This window comes from Gymnogyps californianus, chromosome 9, assembly GCF_018139145.2.
Source record: "Gymnogyps californianus isolate 813 chromosome 9, ASM1813914v2, whole genome shotgun sequence".
NCBI lineage: Eukaryota > Metazoa > Chordata > Aves > Accipitriformes > Cathartidae > Gymnogyps > Gymnogyps californianus.
The window spans coordinates 20,134,286-20,155,123 of record NC_059479.1 but is presented as its reverse complement, the minus strand read 5'-3'; the positions used below and the strand labels follow the sequence as shown (position 1 = coordinate 20,155,123).

General features: G+C 46.0%; 2 protein-coding genes across 4 annotated transcripts; one reads left to right on the top strand and one right to left on the bottom strand.

Annotated features, from left to right (window-relative positions):
• The first annotated feature begins 200 nt into the window (after positions 1 to 200).
• On the top strand, positions 201 to 8,620 carry RAB39B (RAB39B, member RAS oncogene family). 3 transcript variants are annotated; one of them, XR_007766968.1, is made up of 4 exons: positions 201 to 415; positions 4,819 to 6,522; positions 7,732 to 7,847; positions 8,161 to 8,620. XR_007766968.1 is itself a non-coding variant. In XM_050901920.1 (2 exons), the coding sequence occupies exons 1-2, from the start codon at positions 201 to 203 to the stop codon at positions 5,243 to 5,245; spliced, it is 642 nt and encodes a 213-aa protein (XP_050757877.1). In that variant the 3' UTR covers positions 5,246 to 7,321. The 3 variants fall into 3 exon arrangements, 1 of the variants encoding a protein (XP_050757877.1); XR_007766967.1 differs by having other exon boundaries at positions 7,732 to 8,620; XM_050901920.1 differs by lacking the exons at positions 7,732 to 7,847; positions 8,161 to 8,620 and having other exon boundaries at positions 4,819 to 7,321.
• Positions 8,621 to 9,842: 1,222 nt separating this feature from the next.
• Positions 9,843 to 20,373, bottom strand: VBP1 (VHL binding protein 1). Its single transcript, XM_050901889.1, has 6 exons — positions 20,312 to 20,373; positions 15,664 to 15,788; positions 14,523 to 14,589; positions 13,962 to 14,060; positions 12,061 to 12,199; positions 9,843 to 11,051 (listed from the first exon to the last, which is right to left on the bottom strand). Exons 2-6 carry the CDS (start codon positions 15,768 to 15,770, stop codon positions 10,981 to 10,983), a joined length of 483 nt encoding a protein of 160 aa, XP_050757846.1. The 5' UTR covers positions 15,771 to 15,788; positions 20,312 to 20,373; the 3' UTR covers positions 9,843 to 10,980.
• Positions 20,374 to 20,838: the final 465 nt, after the last annotated feature.

The window sequence follows — 20,838 nt, the reverse complement described above, 5'->3', positions numbered from 1 at the left end:
GGGGCCAGGCCCGGGCCGCCGCCGGCCCCCCCCGGGGCGCCGCGGTCCCGGCCTAGCGGCGCGGCGCCTCCCGGCCGGCGCGCCCCCTGCGGGCGAGCGGCGCGGCGGCGGCGGCGGCGGCGGCGGCGGCCGCCCCCGGGCCCGCGGGCCGGGCATGGGCGGCGCGGCGGCGGGCGGGCGCTGAGGCGGGCGGCGGCAGCATGGAGGCCATCTGGCTCTACCAGTTCCGCCTGATCGTCATCGGCGACTCCACCGTGGGCAAGTCCTGCCTCATCCGCCGCTTCACCGAGGGGCGCTTCGCCCAGATCTCCGACCCCACGGTGGGCGTGGATTTCTTCTCCAGGCTGGTGGAGATCGAGCCGGGCAAGAGGATCAAGCTGCAGATCTGGGACACGGCCGGGCAGGAGCGGTTCCGGTGAGACCGGCGGCGGGGGCGGCCGGGCGGGCCGGGCTGCCGGCGGGGCGGCCCTTCCCGCGGCGCGGGGCCGGGAGCTGCGGGGCTGGGGCCGGCGCCCTCCTCGTGTGCGGGGGGGGCCCCGCACCGCCGGATGAGACGTGTGGCGAATGAGACAAAGAAAAGTCAAACTGCGCCTTGTGCTCCCCCCCCCCCCTTTTTTTTTTGCAGCGCTGCCCCCAAAACGCGCCGGGGAAGCGTACCGCCTTGTGTACCGGGGATTTGTGTGTGTCCCCCCCCCCAAATGGCCGCGTGTAGGGGGTGTAGGATGTGTAGGATGTGTAGGGAGCGACCTCGCTGCCGCTGGGGAGGGAGAGGGAGCCCGAAGGCAGCGCTGGGCTTTGGGGATGTTTACCGGCCCTGCGCGGCAGCCGTGAGCGAGGAGTTGTGCATCCGAGGATGCAGCTCGGCAGGGAAAGCGCCTGCTCCCCGTTGGTGCAGAGGCAGTAACCAGGATGTTTCATAGCGGAACGCACTTGACGTTTAGGCTCGCTAAATGCAATGGAATATGTGGTTTGATTCTCTGCAGCGACGGCAGAGCTGAGCTCTGTCCGTAGGACGGAGAAAGGCCGGGACAAACCCTTGGTTGTGGCTGTGCAGGGATGACGGGCGCTTTCTGGAGCGTGCCACGCTGAGCGCTGCACGGGCACAAACAATTTGAGAGGTTAAGCGATAGTAAATGAAGACTCGGTGAGGAAAAATAAAGGTGGCATGTGGGACCGTGCTAGAGTTTCCCACCGAACTATATGGTGAAAACAGCAGTCATGGTTGGAGCAGGCTCGGCCCCAGCTGAACAGGGGTCTGGTGTTGTCACGGGACACACGCTGCTCAGACGGTGCTCATTTGGAAGGGGTGTGAGTGTACCCTCAGCTCCCTGCCTCCTGTTTGCTTATATTTTTCATGCATCTTTAACCCTCGTCTGCTCTTTCATCCTGCTCCCTCCGGGAGCACTTTCCTTGCTCCACGACTCTGTGCAGCTTCACATAGCTTCTACTTCTGTGCTGTAATGACTCGCCTGAGGAATGTTTTGGTTTCATTCAAGAGATGAAACCTCCCCTACCCCCACCCCTCTCACCACCTTCCTTCGCATCTGTGGCGCTGGCGTCTGGCCCAGGATGTGCAGTAGTCGGTCCTTATCCACTGACAGGTTTTTCTTCTGCTACCTTGCAGCCTTTCAGGGCGAGGAGCTGGTGCTTTATTCTGCTGAGAGAGGAGGTGCTTTAGCTTGCAGTTGCATCAGCTTCCAGCTTTGGATCTCGGGCTGAGGTCTGTAGAAAACACGCCTGGGTGCCCTCTCCTGCTTCTGCCTTTGCTGTGAAGAGCAAAAGCTGTTGGATGGCTTCAATTTCCTTTCTTTTCCACATTAGGAAGTTTGGGGCCCCGGAGGCTGCTTACCCTTAGTGCTGGTGGTTGACCCGGCTCGGCGCTCAGGTTGTAAGCATGATGAGCAGGCGACCTTCAGCACAAGGGCAGGCTGCACTGCTGCGATGGGCAGCAGCATTCAAAGGCAGGAAAAGTGTAAGGGCCAGGAACAGTGAGTGATGTAAAAAAACACATCGTGCAACTTTGAAATGCCCTTGCCAAAGTGCAGACTTAAATTCCCAATGTGAAAAGCTAGAGGGAACTGAGCAAACCCAGGTGCCTTTACGGTGCACTCTGAAGTATGAAAAAAAGCAGGCAAAAAGTCTGTTTTGTGTTTATCCCTTTCAAATCACCATTAGCCCTGTGACAAATTGTGCCCCATAAAGACAGCGGCTCTTGGGCTCCTCCTGCAAGCTATTTTTCTTGACAAAAGGCAAGATGTAATATTACTGGAGGAAGCTGAAGCCTCTCAGACTTGTGGGCATTGGCAAGAAGCATGATGGTGCAGGTGCTCTCCAGAACCGTTAAACTTTTTTGTCGTAGCAGAGGGAATTTGTTGAGAAGGAAATTTGTAAGAATGAGCTCCGCTTTTTCACAGAGTTCTCCGATTTGAGCATTTCCAGTCTGCTTTGCATAGTTTAACAGCTGTCCCACAAGAAAGAAACCACTGTAGTTATTTTGAGGACACCTTGTTGGCATTCCCTGGTCTGCAGCTGTGCTGCATTTCGGCTCTTCCTGACCCCCGTTGTGAGCTCTTTCAGTCTCCATAAATTAGAAGCAATTTCCGTGCAGTCAAGGCTTAAATTACAGTTAAGCACATGCCACTCTATTTTGCCAGATCAGGCCCCGAAACGTGCTGCCTGGGGCAGTGTTGAGGCTGCTTTGAAGCTGTAGAAGAGCAGGGTCCAGTTCTTCCTGGATCCAGCAGGTTTTGCCCATCTCTGGTTGCTCCGATGCTGTGATTTCCTTGTCTGAAACGTGATGTTGTGTAACGCTAACAAAAGCAAAAGCATGTGCAGCCCTCACTCCCTGCAACTGTGTCCTACCACCTACAGAAGAGCTGTTTCCTTCCAGCCAGCAGCTCTCCCGCGGCTGAGAGGGAAAGACTTGAACAAACAGGCACGGACCCCGGGTACAAGAGTCCCCACCATGGGTACAGAGCAGGGGAGAGTTCCCAGACAGAGGCGATACCTTTATGTTAAAACTTGGCCAAAATAGGTGCAAATCCCCGTAGTGCTCCGTATGAGCATGGCGGGAGGAGGGAAGGTCGGAGTCTTGGACGGGAATTGGGGAGTGACGTGCAGTGTGAAGGCAATATAGTTTGCTTCCTGCAGGTCGGTAAGGAAAACGGTGTGTACAAAAGGCTTTAAGAAAAGGCACTGAGACCTTCACCTAGTTTTACCTCAAAGCAGCGTTCGGCTTAGATCCTGTCATGTCTTTCAGAAGTACCTGAGGCATTGTTGATGTTGGCAGGAGGAGCCAGGGCTGATGGCACGGAGCACAAGGGAGAAGCAGAAATGCCTGTGACAGCGTGGGGGTGAATTCAAAGCGCCAGTATCTGTTTGCAGCTGGCTAGCTAGCAAAAGGCAGATCTAATTCCCTCAGTGCCAAATGTGCAGAGCTACTGTTGTCCCTCAGCCAGGTAATTGGGAGAGGAGAAATTATCCAAACGCAGCCAACTGTCTTTTTTTTCCCCCTCTTCTGGCTTTCTTCAGTTTTGGCTGTGGGCTTTCACCCATCACTGCATGTCTGTTGATAAAGCAATCCTTGAAAACTCTAGTTCATCCTTTCTTGGGGCAGTTTCGCTAGATACACATGCTACAGGACCAAATAACCCCTGACAAGAGTCTTGCATGTCCAAAAAAGGACTTGTCCCAAGGTAAAAATGCAGCAGTGCGTACATTTTCCCGGCAAGGAAAGTTCAGGCCCGAGTGTGAATTTCTCCAGGGACTGAAATCGATCATTGCTTCTGGATTTAGAATGAATCTATGACTTTGCAGAAACACCACAGTTTTACAGGTTCTTGGTTTTTCCACGTGTAGTAGTCATTGAACTGTAGCTCTGCTCAGCCTCATGGTCTCGGCTTCGCTCCATCGCCCTGCGTTAGCTGGTTTCCTGCGCTGCTTCTGGCTGTGCTGAAGTCGGCCCTTGCTCAGAAAAGTTGCGGAAGATGATGTGCTCCATTTCTCAGCCTGTGGTTCGAAGGTCTTTTTGGTTACTGTTTAATGTTGTCAGTATTTGGCAGGAACAAGACCAACAGTAATGCAGATTCCCCTAGGAAGCTGTTGCATCGTTGCGTTACTCGGGAGGTCAGACTGGCCGCTCCTGTTAGCACGTTAGCTGTAATGTCATTTTGACCGGTGCCGTAGTGGGAGAAAGTGTAGGGGGTCGGTGGACGTCCCTGTGCCAAGGCCCTGGGTGAATGGAGGGGAGCTACAACCCCATGGTCTGCCTTCCAAATCTGTAGCCTCCTTCTTTTATGTATCTGTCAGAGAGTGGGTGTTTGGTTTCAGGTGAATCCTTTAATTTGTTACAGCGCTTCTAAACCAATGGATTAGACAAGGTATTCAGAGAACTTACATGGCGGGGGACGGGACTCTTCAGACTAACAGCAAAGGGCATACAGAAATCCATGATAGAAAACAGAGACCAAAAATGGTGGTGGGGATTTTGAACAGAGCTGTAATAAATCAGTGGGGCAGTTACCCAAGGATGAAATCTTTCAGCCAAGATTAGTTTTTGAATGACAAGCTCTACAGAGCACAAGCTAAAAGTGATAAGACATTGCCTGAATGGCTTTTCTGCCCTGTATTCTGCAGGGTAGACAGGGTGGTGGTAATGCTGCTTTCTTAAACAAAGATTTATGTTCAGAAGGGCTACATTGGGCTTAAGAAAAAAAAAATCAGAAGACACAAACAAACAAATCCCCACATGAAACTCACTCTGCACTTCTTCTCAAACAGCTGTATCTTATACTTTTGTTGTGGCTCATTCGTTTCCAGGTCCATCACCAGAGCCTACTACAGGAACTCGGTTGGCGGACTCCTCCTCTTTGACATTACAAACCGCAGGTCCTTCCAGAACGTCCACGAGTGGCTGGAGGAGACCAAGGTGCACGTCCAGCCGTACCAGATCGTCTTTGTTTTGGTAGGTCACAAGTGTGACCTTGACACACAGCGGCAAGTCACCAGGCACGAGGCTGAGAAACTGGCTGCTGCATATGGTATGAAGTACATTGAGACCTCAGCTCGGGATGCCATTAACGTGGAGAAGGCCTTCACTGATCTGACTCGAGATATATATGAGCTTGTTAAAAGGGGGGAAATTTCAATCCAGGAGGGATGGGAAGGGGTAAAGAGCGGGTTTGTCCCAAACGTAGTGCACTCTTCAGAAGAAGTGGTGAAATCAGATAGGCGATGCTTGTGCTGAGCTCTTCTAGTGAGGCAAGTGGTGATGAACTCTACTAACCAAACGTACTTTACTAAGTGAACTCAGTGTGACAGAAGGGAGAGCAACACTCCCGTTGAGAACAGCCTCCCACGTTGTTTTGGACACCAGAACAGACCCCGGAAAGAAATGTTCTGTTCCAAATAACCTTTCAGAACTGGGGGCTACAAACCTAAAGGAGAGTGAGTGAGGGTGCATGTAGATGTTGTAAGGAGACAGGAAGCAGAAATGAGGGGCTGCACAAGACAGGAGAGAGTATGCAGAGCGCTGAATGGGCTGGCACATGCCAGGGTACTGTACATGTCCTCTTTTAAGTAAATCCATAGCTCCGTGCTGGGTATTGAAGCCACAGTATGGATACTTTAGTAGTATGACAAATGGGCAGACAGAGAGAAAGAAAGAGGACATCTTCGTTTGTGTCAGCTGTTTATTACCAGGAAGGTGTAAAGGCAGCACAGATACCGTTTCCTCATAAGGCGAACTCCACAGGAAAAGTTTACTGACATGGTATGCACACTTCCGAATTTTCTTTCTTATGTTCTTGAAGCTAGTTCGATAGCAAAGAATATTCTGTGGGATTTAGAGGAAAACTGTAGTTATTTGATTGGTAATTAAAATTTAAATTATCCCCCCCCCCAATAGGGCTTTCTTGCTGTGCTGAACTGGGATTCTAAGTAGTGGCAACTCCTGCTCCAGTAGTAATTATTCAATGCATTTTTATGCATTTACTGCTTAGGTGAGTACCTTGAAAGTGCCCTGAGTTCAGGGCTTTCCAATAGAATTAAGTGATCAAGAGCATAAAGAGAGAACCATGTCCTCATATGTTGTATCTTAAGGCTGGGGTGTTGCAGCCAGGTGGGACACACCAACATTTCTGTCTTGCTAACAGCACTGTGCTGACCTTTTGGGTGTCTTACCAGCCAGGTCACAAGGCGGAATGGAAAGGAGGGGGGGAAAAAAAACACCCAACAAAATAAAAAACTTGAAAAGCTTAACTCAGGTGCATCAGACATCCTAAAAGGTGAATTTGCTTTTAAAGAAGTTAAATAGCATGGAAAGCAACAGCTTCCATCAGTACTTTCTGCTGTTAAAGTGTCATTTTCTTTCTTGGCATCTGTGGAAGAAGAGAACTAGCACTGGGAAGGAGGACCACACAACAGAAGTGTCTGAGCAGGTGGAAGGGAAAGCCACAAGACAAGCTCAAGAGTAAAATTTGTTTTCCTCCATGTTTTAATTTGACAAAAGAGGATCCGTCTCAGGTTGGTCATCATGGGATGGTAGCCATGTTACAAAAGCTGTATGTAGGTGGATGTTTTCTGGGAATGCCATTCATCACTTAGAAGCTTTGTTTCCACTAAGTTTTAACTTAAGCTTTTGAAGTGCAGCACGGTAACTGTGCTCCTGTAGCAAACTAGGGAAGTTCAGCCTATTAAAAGCAAACAAACGAAACTATAGTGACTTTTCTTTTTTTAACTCGAGTTTGCAAGCTTTATACACCAAACTGCTAATGGGCAGGAAGGTGGGATTAGGTAAAAACCACAGGAAGCATCTGGTGTTTGAGTTTAGGCCTCTAAGTAGAGAAGAATAAAATACTTGTTACAGCTTTTTAAGTTACCCATCTATAAAAGTGTGGGTCTTCTTGATTGCTGTTGAGTTCAGACTATTTCTCCCTTTGAACCCGTTCTCATGGTTTGCAGCACATGGGCAGGTCTGTATGAAGAAAAAAACCTGTGGTTGCCATATTAAAGCTGTAAAAAAAAACCCAACAAACCCAACCCGACAACCAAAACTCTGAAAATTAACACCATTTTTACTTTCAGTGTTCTAGGAACAGTTTCAGTTCCTGGGCTCTGCAGGGGAGCAGCAGTGTTGCATCTGCCGGGAGGGCACTGGGAGCAAATTAGAGGAAGGGAGAGGTGGCAATGGTCTAGCGCTTTTCAGTAAGCTTGTCAACTGCTAACCCCTGATCGCTCTTGAATAGGCTGTAAACGTATCAAAAACCTTGTGCTAAAGCCCAGTGAATTCCAGGCAGATTCAGTTGTGGTCGAGTTGAGTACCCTGAAGATTAAAAAAAAAGAAAAAAAAAAAAAAAGAAGTCCCTTTACAAAATCTCTTTCTAGGTAAGCAAAGCTGGAGAAGATTGATGCAGAGAGCGCCAGAGGAGCTTGGCTGCCATGGGCTCTCGTGGGCTGACGCCAGTGGAGAGCACAAGGTTTGCTCGGAGCAGGTCTGTTAGTTGTATTTTCACAAAGGCAAGGACAAACAAGTACAAAAGGGTCGGTTTCTTCATTCTCTGAGCGGCAAGTCCGCCAAGCAACCGCTTTGGTCCTTCAGGGTGTGTCTTGGGTTGCCTCGCTGAGGGTAGCGGCTGTCCTCAAGGGCAGAGCTGGAGTGCTGCATCAGTGGCAGTTAGAAGTTGGATCAAACGCTGTTTTAGCAATAGTAAAATTCTGTAATTCTCTGTGCAGGAACCTGGCCAGCAGGGGAAAGATCACTTTTCACGAGACAACCAATATTTTATTTAATGGGTTTTGGACATTCCCCTTTACTGCTCCCGGAGAGAAATTCCAGAAAGCCTAAATCAGTAAGTGCATTCAGGCCTTCAGATTAAGTCTTCAATTTAAAAAGACAAGCGTTGTAATTCTGAAGAGGAACAGTACAGAAGAAAATGTACGCAGTCTTAACTACTTAGAGGTAATGAATGGTTATATTAAATGATAGAGAAATCATTATCTACATCTTTTTCTAATTCCTTGCATTTTCTAGACAGCTTATTAAAATATAGGAAATGTAGATTCATCTGTACAAAATTTGGAATGTTTTTTCTAAGATGAAGAACTTATAGGATATGCTAAGAATTCTTTTCTAACAACTGGTTTTAATGCTTTGACTTCTAGTGCAAGAGGGACTTAGAGAAATCAGAAGGTGATACCTTTCACAGGATAAAGGTCAGGAGCTCTTTTACTCTAGGACAAAAAGAAAAAAAAAAAGAAAAAGCTAACTTTCTGTGGTCTCTACCACATGTTAAAAACAATCTGCATGTTAGATTGAAACTGCTCAGAACCTCCAGAATAAAAGCATACTATACACTTTCCTCGCTTTCTGTTATGCACTGTAACGAACTGTGAAAATAATGCTGTATTTAGCTGTCTGTATGTGACTGAAAATATGCTTGTACTTAGCAAAATGGTTACTATGTGATAATGTGAAATTCAAAACTTGTAAAGAAACTTTGGTGGTTTTTTTTTTTTCCTTTCCCCCTCCCCATTCTTTATCAGTAAGCCAGCTACTACCTGTACCACTTCTATACGGCAGCCGTAACTGAAAGTCTAACATGGTCTGGCTCAACAATAAACAGGCGCTCTTTGCAACAGTATCCGCTATACATTTTTCTCTGAAGGCCCACTGCTTAGATCTTCAGAACCAGCCAACTACCTTGCTGAGAGAAACCAGTGCAACTACAGAAACACTGGCCATTCCAAAAAAAACCAAAAAACCCCAAAACAAAACCAAAAAGCAGCCAAAACCAGCCTTACCCCCTCCAGGAGGCCCTTCTCAGCAGCAGGCAGGACTAGTGTCACAGTAGCTAGAACAGCTTCTGCAAACTGACCTTCTCTTCTTACTCAAGTAACGAAGGCTGAACAGCAAAGGACAGAGCAATACTGGCCAAGGATCAGTCACAGAGAAGCTTGAGTTCTTGTCTAGGAGTTTTGTTTTGTTTTTTTTTTAATTTACTTTGTATCAAACAAACAAAAAACCCACCCAAAACAAGAGTTACGATGGCCACAGCCATCTCCCATCCCCCCCAAGCCAGATACCTTTTGGACCTGCTGAGCAATTCCAGCTCTAATGCTCTCACCCCGCCAGCCAGCATTAGGTCACTGGCAGTTGCACACACTACTTATTTTGCTCGTGCAGAAATGCTTAACTCGTCATTTCATTGTGCACAACAAAGGCAGGCAATTGCTGCCGTAGGGCCAGCCAGAGGGAGGGGGGGAGCACGCTTTAGCCTGTTGGGATCTCATTAATCCAAACTGAAGAGAAAATTGCAAGAGAAATCGGGACGCGTTTGCAGCTGCCTTTCCTCCCGTTGCCGATGCTCTTAAAAAGAAAGGGAGAGCAGCAGCCTGAGCAGCCCCACGTTCAGCCTAGCGTAGCAGGCGGCAGATACCTGTTGCTCAAATACTACGTTAGATGTAAATGTTTCTCTGCTACAGCCAAAGACACTGGAACAAACGGTATCACCCTGCAGGAAAGGTGTGGATGAGCCAAGCCCAGGTACTTACCTGTGACCGGCGGGAAGGATTTACCTGCTTTATGCCCATCCCTGCGGCTCTTACTCTTTTACAGCCACAGTGCTGTCAAATCAGTTGCTTGTACTCACAAATTCAGATGCGCTGACTCACACTCCCCATTTCATTCAAGCCAGTATTCAGCAGCTACACTTTTCATGTCTGCTGCTTCAACTGAATTTTTTCACCCCCCTGCCCCCCATTAAGGGAGGGAAACATTAGAAAAGACCACGCGTCAGATTCCTGACTTTCTCCCGCAAAGAAAGATGCACAAAAAGAGGTGTTTGCCACAACTGTTTAGTTTTACTATTTTAATATCATGAAATAAAAGTACAAAAAATTTACAGGTATATCGTTTCTTACATGAAGATCAAACGGTTAACATTTGCATTTATTTTGCAGCGAAACCTGTATTCTCAGTCACAGAATGTGAATATTAGCCACTGACATCACCACTGAGCATTTCATTCTAGAAAGAAGCTGCAGAGGTAAAAGGCAACAATCTTGCAAGGCTTCGTAAGAACCAAAAGAATATTCCACCTGTTAACACCAGAAGTCACGCTTCAGTAAACCATCCTTATCTAATACAGGTTTCACCAGCTGGGAGGCTGAGAGTGTTAAGACATTGGAACTGGACATCTTGTCTAAGGGATCCTAAATAGGGGGTTTCTTGTTTACAGGCTATCAGCGTTTTGGTGTCCTTGTTCAACGCATTTGCAAAAATGAGCAATGTGTGCGCATGTATGAAAAAGAACGGGGTGAGATCACCTGCAGTCTTGACATGGCTTGTGCTGTTTACTCCAATCGCCACTCTTCTCTGAAGACAAGTCACAAACTGTATGTAAAGTGCTGAGAGTTCAGTAACAGGCAGTTAACTAACCAATAACTATTAAAAACAAGTTTATCCAAAGCGGATATCCAGGAATGCTTGCAGGTTGATGGTGCCAATTAACTGACTGAAACAAAAACCAAGACTTCACTGTATTTTTCCTGTTTCCTAGAACATTACAGCTGCGTGTCTTCCCAGCCCAAGTCGACTTTTAACTTCATCAGCTGTACACAGAGATGAAAAAGTAAACCCCTGCATTACCTTCATCTGCTAAAATGTCAGACTCCATTTCATACATGCCCCTCAACTTTTCAGACAAGCTTTCAGGTAGAAATTTATTTATGACAGACTGGTCTGATCAAAATACTATGTCCTTTGCTGGACTGTGTGGTGCCTTTTCAAGTAATTCATTTCATGAAGCATGCATGAAACCAAATTTTGAGTTTACAAATAAATAAAATGGTGCTCACCATTAGTTTTTATATATTTTACCATTTACTGAAATGCTTAAAGTAACTCAGTCCCTTAAGAATGAACTTGGGGGTGTTTAAATAAAAAATATTTGGAAATTGAAACCACATTTAAAATTGGCAAAACTATGCTTTGTTTTTGGAAGGGTCTTGCTTGTTTCTTCTCTTTACATCCCAATTATAAACTCTAGCCATATCTGAGGGTGTGGAATTAAGGAAATAGCTCGGGCATTCAGAACAGAAAAAAAGAAAGAAAGAAAAAAAAAAAGGGGGGAAAAGCAGGTTATACAGTTGGCCACCCTTCATTTACCTGTAACAGTCAATACAGAAACCATTTAATGAAAGAGCTGACTTGGTGCAAAGCCTTAACACACAGGAATACTAGTAACTGTTAATAACTGCAGCATTTATACCATTTACTTAAAAACCTCCAAAAAGATATTACAGAGAAACACACTTGTAGTTTTACTTACAGCTACTCTCTTCTGATTTCAGTCTACCTGCCCGTATCAGCTGTATTTGCCTATTTCAGGCACCCATAACTTCCTGCAGTACTAAGATAGCTTAAGTATCAACTTGAAAAAACAAGTAGTTATGCCTTCATTTACTAAATCTAATGCTTCTGTTGATGGCTACCCTCATCATTAAAGTAGTTCTTAAGTAGAAAGTATTAAAAAAACCCCATGCCCCTGGAGGTGGTTCATGATAGTATAAAGAAATTTTAAAAAAGTTAAGCAATGCCTAAGCTAGCACCAAGCTTGCTGCAGCAGGGCTTGTGTTGCTTGGAGAACATTGCCACGGCAGCTGAATCTGGTCTGATTAGCAACAGCCCAAAGAACAATATTCATACGCTCTAGAGAGGAAGGAAGAGGCGCTTTGCTTTGGAATGGCCAGCTGGCCGTCAATCCACAGCACCGATCCACGCTTCCAACTCACTCCCAGCCTAGGTTTGCAACTGTCGCAGTAGGTTTCACGGGGACCCAATCACAAACACAAGCTTTGCTACATCTAACGCACCAACCCTCAGCTCAGCACTGGAACCACAATAGCCCGTTTCACTGCTAGAAAAGGTTAAGTTCCTGGTGTGCTACAGAATTTTAAGGGCAGCCAGTCTAAGATAAAAACGTGTCAGGAAATCGGTAATTACCTGTGTGTTAGCTTTCACATACACCTATTCCCCAGCAAATTAAAAAAAAAAAAGGATACTGACTTCTGTAGTGGTGAACTGATCTCTAAGAAAATCCAGGTCTTCCTCTAGAAGATCAAGGTTTCTTGTGGCTGTTGACAAATTCTTCTCTAACAGAGCCTGAGCTTCATCAATATCATATTCAAGCATCACGTTGGCCTAAAAAAAGAAAGATTGATAAAAGCTTTTACTCTTGCATTGTAAGGAATAAGCCATAGCAGGCTTATTTCAGGTTGTTGTTTATAACTTATCACATTAACAAAAGGCTGCCCTGAGAGGCCAACACAACAAGATTCAGGATGAGCAATGCCAGAGTCCCCTTGAGGCCTCCACCACTTCAGTAACTGAGTAATAAATCCCTCTAGTGACTTAAAAAAAGTTCTCTCCCTATAGCTAAGCAACAAGGGGTTTCTCTCCCTGTGGATTGCATTCAGCCTTTCAGGTACCAGTAACTCATCTTCACCATATTTGAAAAGCGAGAGACTTCACGTTTCTTAGCAGCACCTTTCACGTGCCACACAACTCTAGAAACAATTTTTGTTGCACTCAAGATTAACCTTAGGATCTCTGTGTGGAACACTGACAAACAGCCTAATGGCATTGGTCATTAACAAGAAGTATTACAGGTGTTTAAAGATACAACATGTATAAAAGTCCTATCCTGTACTGTGGTGGTTTTTAATCTACAAATCTTTATTTCAGCAAGAAGCTAGCACATGAAGAGATAAAAGAGCAGTATCAAGTGAAGATGCACCAGTGAAGCTTTGTCCCATTCAAGAACTGTGCAGAGCCACATACTAACTAGACGTGATCTCAGGGAATGCTACACAGAGCTGCAAGAGTGAGATAAGCCATTTTTCTTTTAAAATAACTGGAAGACATAGTTTCCCCAATAACAGTAATACGCATAGCCCAACATGCAGACTGTAAGCAACAAGGAGGATAAAGGCAGAAGGCCAAGAACACCTAAATATAATAAATCGCTTGTGGCATTTCATTATAGCTTTTCTGTATGAACCATCAATAGGATGAACTTTCTCTGATACTCTGTTACAAAATAAACCTGGGATGCTCTATGAAAGTCAATGTTTGTGAATTCTGAAGACAGTCTCCTGAAAGCAACAGGTATCGGACAAATCTTCTCTTTTTATAATAGAAAAGAAGTGGGAGAGGTTGGGAGTAACTGCCCAGTCAGTCTGGATGCTGCACGTGTCAACGTTTCTGTCCTAACCGGGTGGTTTTGTCTGCCAGCCAACACAGGGATTTGGGAACATCCGGGATTCAGAAGTCTCAAAATAAAATTAGCAGGTTATCTCCACGTATAAGGAAGCCTCTGAACACAAAATATCCCAACCTGATATCGCTTAAGTACTTAGAAATCTGTGTTTTGAGCTCTGATCCCACCAGTCTTTAGCACAAATTCCACTCTAAATGCTGGCAGGTACCTGCGAGTAACAGAAATCCCATCTTTCCCTAAAAAGGTGCATGAAAAGGGAAAGCAAGATGCTAAATACAAATAACATAGAGAAGATGGGAAGCTACTTGCCAAACTAAGTTATTTTGCTGGGCACATTCCCATCCCAGGCAATGCTGGATGGTAATTTGAACCACAAAGTGACAGAAGTGATAAGGAAAACATTCATGAATATGCTTTTTGGAAAGAACAATCCAGCAAAATTACAATTCTCTGAAGTCTTACTGTTCAGGCACCAAATAAAATCGAACATGAAACCTTCACTAATGTGTTGAAATTGTCTCGTTAGGTTTGCCCTGCTGACAGGACACAGCTCCGCTACGCACACGTGAACAGAATTGTGCCCATAGCCACTAGAAGTACAGATGGGACAGCAGTGAACACTGTCTTTTATAAGCCTTTTATAAGTTATTTAAACAGTTTCAGAGAAAGTTCCATTTTACTTACCCCCAACCACAAACAAACTTTATCTGTAGGAGGAACTGAAGCTTTGCAGTAGAGATTATCTGCCAATAAAAATCTGGTTTCCATTGGATTTGTGGAATCCTTAAGACAAATGATAAAACTTAAAATTGCTATTTTCACTGGAAACTTATGTCAAAGACATAAAACTTACAGTAAAGAGCACACTTTTCTGCTTTTTGCTATTGATACAATATTAACTTTGGTGGAACTCTATGTAATTTTACTTCAACATTAAAGTCAGAGCTCCAAAAATAAAGCATTTTAAAAAGACATATTCAAAACCAATATAGAAATCTCTATAAAGAATAGAGATGAAGTCAAAGCTTAGCTGCAATCTATACGCTATTAAAAGTGAAGTTTGCATTACAAACATTAACTGTTTTTGAACTAGCTTTCAAAAGTACTACATACCTTTAAAAACAATTCTGTTATTTATAAAGGCATATTAAGTGTGCTCTCCAAAACATTTCTTGCAATGTGTTCTGTTAGGGTGGAAAGGTAGTTAGCTTTTCTCATACTCATTAGATATTCAAAATAGTTTACCTTTTTCTTCTGCATGTGTTTTAAAATTTCTAATGTCTGTTTAATTTCAGGAATCTGACTTTTTAGCCTGTGAATTAACAACAGTCATAATTTATTATTTTACAGAGACACAAAGTTTCCTATACAAGTGATCAATTTTATTATACAATCCAACCTCCATTTTAAAACTTGAACTCTAACAGCTTTCCAGGCTTACAAATGCAGATTTGAAAGATATGGCATGTAAAGGCATCTCTGCTACAGCTTCACCTGCCTCTTATCGTACTGAGGCTCACTGGTTTTCTGAAGCAGAGCAATACATACAGCTTTCAAACTGGAACAAACACGTATTAACAGTAACAGATACCTGTTCGCTAAAATGGTGTATTTTTGCATAGATCTGATCTCCCCGGAGAAGAGGGAAACCTCAGCAGAAATACACATAAAAAACACTGTAGGTAAAACAAAACAAGTGCATTTCTTCTGAGGTGCACAAACTATTCTAACAGTTTATAGCTACAAAACTTGGCACTGTTGAAATGAAAGCTCTCTCCAGAGTTCAGGGCATCCCCCTCCTCGACAGCCCTTGCAGCAGCCTAGCAGAGACGCTGGGATCCCCCCTGGCCTTTCAGGCCACCCTCCTCTGCAACCAGCAGGCTCAGACAGCAGCGACTGCCAAAGCAGGCCTCCAGGTGGAAATTATGAGGGATATTTGTCCATGAAAAACGTTTAATCTAAATAAAATATTACTTGAAGCTTTGATTTTAGCTTTTAAAAATTTGCTTCTTGCCTAGCTTCAGATCAAGACTGAAGCTACTGAAGAGAGATGAGATTACTAAACCAAAAGTTACAGGCTTGATACAGTAGTCATTTGACAAAAACGTATTCTTATTTACACTAGGTTGACAAAATTAAGAGACTATAGCAGTACTTTTTGGCCTTAAAGGCTAAGGACCAATTCAGCAATACTGTAAATTCTTTTGCATGTAATCCTCAGGAAGAGAAAAAACAAAAAGCTGGGCTTTCCTGGAAGTACTGCAAATATTAGCTCTCTTAACATCAACTTTTTACTTCTTGGGATATTTAAAAAAACCTAGACTTACTTTTAAAAAAAATAGAACTGTGCTAAACATTTCCCAATTCTGCAAAAATTATGACTTACCTCCTTTTCTTTTGAGCAAGATTAAGTTCCAAAAATTTATACTTCTGATACTGCTCATCCAACTTCTTAAGAACTACATCTGCTGTCTCATTTCCAGGCTGTTTCATAAAAGAATCTACATCTTCCTTTAAGGGGAAAAAGAAACCCTCAATGTTAGAAGAGTTTTACAGAAATCCTAGATACAGTCATGCTATCATCTTACTGCAGCTAAGTCTAGAGGGGTTTTTATATGTAAACAAACTTCTTTTTTCTGGAGCGAAGTACAAAATCATTTTATTTCCTTTCTTAGTTAGTTTTTCACTTCCCCCTCCCCTCTTTTTTGGTAGGGAACTACAGAATAGGTGCAAGGATTATTTCATAACCGTATCTGCTAGTACCTTATTAGTGGTGCTTTCAGTCCTGGCCGATGTCAAATGACACCTAATGGGGATGGATATCCTCAGACCACGGCTAAACTTTGGTTTCCTATCTGTAAAGCAGGGATAATGCTTCTCTGTGGCTAATCAGATTACAAACTATTTAGGATAAGACTGATGAAGGAAAAGAATCACAGCTTGATCAAGCATGTTGTGGCAGAGAAAGAGGCAAAGCAGGGAAAACTGTGGTATCTGCTCAGGCAGGCTCTATGGTAGTAAACAGCTTGTCTTCAAAAGCTCCTTCTATAGTCAGCAGGAAGCCATGGAAACCTCTAGAGAACAATTCCAGCCAGTCCTACCACCAACTGGAAAAGTAGCCAGCGCAGACAGGCCTGAGCAGGCAAGGATGCTGACCTCTGCAAGTGCCTCCTTTGGACTCCCAGGAAGCAGTTCATCTGCCTGGGGGCAACGTTCTCAGCCTCCTGAAAGGCACGTCGGGCCGGAGATCAACCACACGTTTCTGACCTTGACAACATTTACCTATGTATAATTCAAGATGACCACGCTCGTCCACTGCGGTAATTCTGTCCTTATTGGTCTATATAGCTCTGTAAAATCTGATGGAAGCCTACCACAGACCTCTTCAGCTTCTCCTTTTTAACTAGGTGTTTCCATTTCAGTAGTTTCACATCAGAAAAAGACTATAATACATTACTAAGTAGTGTCAGACACATAGCTGGTTCCTCTCATTGTGACCCCTAAGCTGTCTTGGCTAAAGAAACTTACTATGAAATTACTGAACCTGGTAAGAAGTCACCCACCTTCCTTGTCATTAAGGAAATCTGCAGCAGAAATACGAACTCCACAACAGACTTCAGCAGGCAGCACGATCTAGGTGGTAACAACAGAACTCAAGAGACCGCATTTCAGACTGACTGCCTGAGGAACACCTTAAGCTACCTCACCGACAACAGAACGAGATGCATTCCTGCCTCCTGATGAAGCCTGTAGAGAAGTTTTAACCAAAAAACCCAAGGATTAGATTCAGGCAAGTGGTGTAGAAGTGAGGCCTGAGGATGTTCTGAAATGAAACTCCCTCTTGTGGAAGCTATTCTGCTCACGTAAGTCACCCAAGACAGGAAGAAAAAGCAGGTGGGCAACAACTCACCCCACACACTGCCCAGCACCCCACCTCTGCCTCAGTTAATGTCTGTTTGTACAGGCAGACAAGACAGAACCCAAGTCCTCCTGAAACAAAGATGCTGAGAAGTGAATCCGGGCCCCCTGTACACTGGTGATCTCCTCCCACTACAGAATGCCCCAGTCCAAGGCGGGCTCAGATTTACCACCCAGATTTTCCAACTGCAACTTCCAAGTCCCGCTGGTTGGGCTTTTGGCCCATCTTACCCAGCTGCAAGGCTGAGACACGGTCATTTCTTCGAGCTTTGTAGCAGAGCTGGGTGTCAATGCTATTAGGATTCTTGCTTCATGGTGTATCACACAGCATCTCAACTGTAGAATTACCTTACCGGTTCTGCAAGGACCTGCCAAAACTCATCTCTGTCTTTTTAGGAAGAAAATTCTCTGGCAAAACACCATTGTTGTATACCGTAAAGGTAACACAGTCTTTGCAAACTTCAAGCCAAGCCACACGAACACTCTGTAAAAGCCCTGAAATACAGCAGGATAGCACGTTCCCATGCGGCCTTATGTTTATCTTTTAGGTGATGACCCAAATAAAGAGCTGCAGGCACTCGCTCTGCTTCTGTGGAGAGCGATCATCACCTATGGGCATATGCAGAGAACATGACAAGAGAGACACGTTTTCAGATCTGCATCCCCTGTCCTCCCACTCACACGCGTGCTAAGGAAGGCAGAATAAGGAAGGCATTTTATTTGGAAACATCTGGACAACAGCTCAAAAGAAAACAGAGTTGAAAGTTCTATTTGGAGTGGTTTTTAAACACCAGTGAAACCTTGAGTTAGTGCTTAATGTCACTTGAAATCTGGAGAGGCACAAGAATCCACAGATCAATACCTAAGAAAAGGTATCCGCCATAAACTGTTTGAAGAGCCTTTACTGAATCAAGACACTTAAAGAAAACATCTCTGAAGACAAGATTCACAGTAAGACTGCCCATGTAGCACGTGGGGGGGGAATGTCAAGCAAGTGATCAGGAAGTCTTTATCATCATGATAGTATACAATGTTTTTGAAACAGAAACCTATTTTCTGAAGAAAAAATCTGTAATAAAAACCAGCCTCAAGACACTAGTATTTTCACTCTGTGGAGCAGAATACCATTAAAAACTTCGTAGCGTATGCTTATTTTGAATAAACAAGTCTATCTTAACATCTACATCCAAGTACTCTAAGATCATCATCAAGGGTCACTTCTGCAGAGACATCTGTATTTGATTAGAACACCTCTCAAAACTGAGAATTAGGAAACTTCAGTGGGTTTTAGATCCAGACATAAGGTTATGAAGAACTGAACAGAAGCACAGAACTAAGCCACAACCCCCAGAACTCTTCCAGGTCGCATGGTACAGCACGTGAGATACTTCAGACACAAGTATCAAAAGGGAACAACGTGGAACCGAACATGAACTGCATCGACAGCTACCGGCATGAAAATGAGGGATGTGACAGACGCCCTCAAAGTGTTTGCGGAGGCTGGTTATCTCCTGTTCCCTGCCAGGGTGGCCACCTCCACTGTAGAGTCAGCACAGACCACAAGCTCTCCTCTGTCACGATGATCGAGGTCTCGTAGGGCAGCTGAAGCCACGGCCCTTTCCTTTCGCTTGTGTCTCTATTAGTCTCCCATAAGGGGGTGGAAGGAACTTAGCTGCAGGCAGCAATGGTTTTACATCCCAGTAAGATTTGCCAGACCCCAATAACTGTTGAAGAACCTTAAAGAAAAAGTAGGATCTGGATGCACTGAAAGCAAGCGTACTGTACCCGTTTGTTCAGGACCTATGCCCTAGCAAGACACATAGGTAATACAAGCACTACACCTAGAAATACCAAAATGCAAGTCAAATCTATTTCTATAAGAGCAGTCCAAACAGCTCTAGTAAAGACATCAAGACAGATCTGAGAAATACAGACTTTCAAAGTCCAAGAAAATCTCAGTAATAAAGCAGCACAATAAACAAAGCATTCAGGGCAGACATCCGATGCTTCAAGATGACACTAAGGCAGCCAGGTATAGACAGGCTGATCAATACTTATTGATCAAACAAAATAAAGTAGCAAAGACAGCACACCAAGAGCCAGCTTATAGCAGAAAGTGAACAACAGATAATTTTGACATTACATCACTGTATAAATCGATGAATTCTTCTTTTCAACCAGTCAACAGAATTATTAAATGCTTGGTAAATCATTTTTTAAAGTTGGATAAGCAAGTTCAGCCTGTTTTCCAAAAGACACACATTTGCTGGTTTTCAAGAAGTCAGGAAACCTAGCTGGACACCACGGTCGCTTCTGAAGAGTGATTCTGCTCAACAGTCAAGAACTGGATTACGAGAGGAAGATGTAGGGAAAGGTGCTAGGCATGTGGTACAGCATTATCTGAGATGAAACAGAAGTGGTAACGTTGTGCTCCGTGCAGGAGGAACTGCCGTAAGGAACCATGGCTTAGTACGTATGACAGGAGGGTTCATTCATAACATGCTCTTCACTGGCATGTGAGTTGGCCAGTGAAATAAGGTGATAATCCTTAAAACGGGGATTTGAGTTTGCTGTAAACTGTGTTAATACTTAATAATGCCAATACAGAATCCAAATAAAGCAACTCGCCCCGTGAAAATCCTCGGGACTACGGCACCCCCCGCCCCCCCGGGGCACAGGACCCTGCCCGGTTTGAAAGGAAGAGAAGCGCTCCGGTACGGGGCTGTCTCAGGCCGAGACCCCAGGACGGCCGCGGGCAGGGCAGGGCTGGGCAGGGCCAGGCCCGCGGGACGAACCCGTGGCGCTGGGCGCGGACGGCCGGGGGGGGGGGGGGAGCGGCGGTGAGGGGAGGGCGCCGCAGCTCCCCCGCCTCGGCGGGGCCGGGCCGGCAGCGCCCGCTCAGCGCCACAGCCCAGCGAGGCGGGCCGTGAGGGGCAGCCCCGCCGCCTTCCCCGCCGCCCGCGCTCCCCCAGGCACCGCCCGCCCGCCAGGCCGCGGCCCCGCCGCAGGTGCCGCCTCACAGGGGACGGGCCCGGCTGCCGGAGCGCAGCCCCCTCCTCCCCCTCCAACCCCCCGCCGGGGCGCGGAGCGGCCCGGCCGGCGGAGCCGCCGCTCACCACGAAGACCGCCTCGGGGATGCCGAGGGGGCCGCGCTTCTCGCCCGCCGCCGCCTCGCCGCACCCCGTCTCGCTGCTGGTGGCCGCCGCCATCTTGGGGAACGGACGGTGCGTGCGCGGCCTTCGCGGGACGCCGGAGTCGTACGTCATAACGTCAGCGCCGAGAGCGACCCCAGCCATTGGCTTGTCAGGCTTTGAGTGACGCGAGGACGGTGGCGAGCGGGGTAGGCGGGGCGGCGGCCGTCCCGAACCGTCGCCCATTGGTGGGCGGGGCAGGGGGCGGGCGGGGGCGGGGTCCGGCCCGCCTCTCAGCGCTCCTGCTGCGCGGGGCGCAAGGGCTGCTGCGCGCCCGGCTCGGCCCCGGGAACCCGAGCGGGGAGGAAGGAAGGAAGGACGGACGGACGGAAGGGGGGGTTACTTTTTCCAAGCTCTGCTTCCACCGACGGAGGCACGCGTTTATCTCTGATCCACCTTTTCCCACATTCTAGCCCAGCTCATGTAAAACAAGCAAAATCTGCATAAAACAA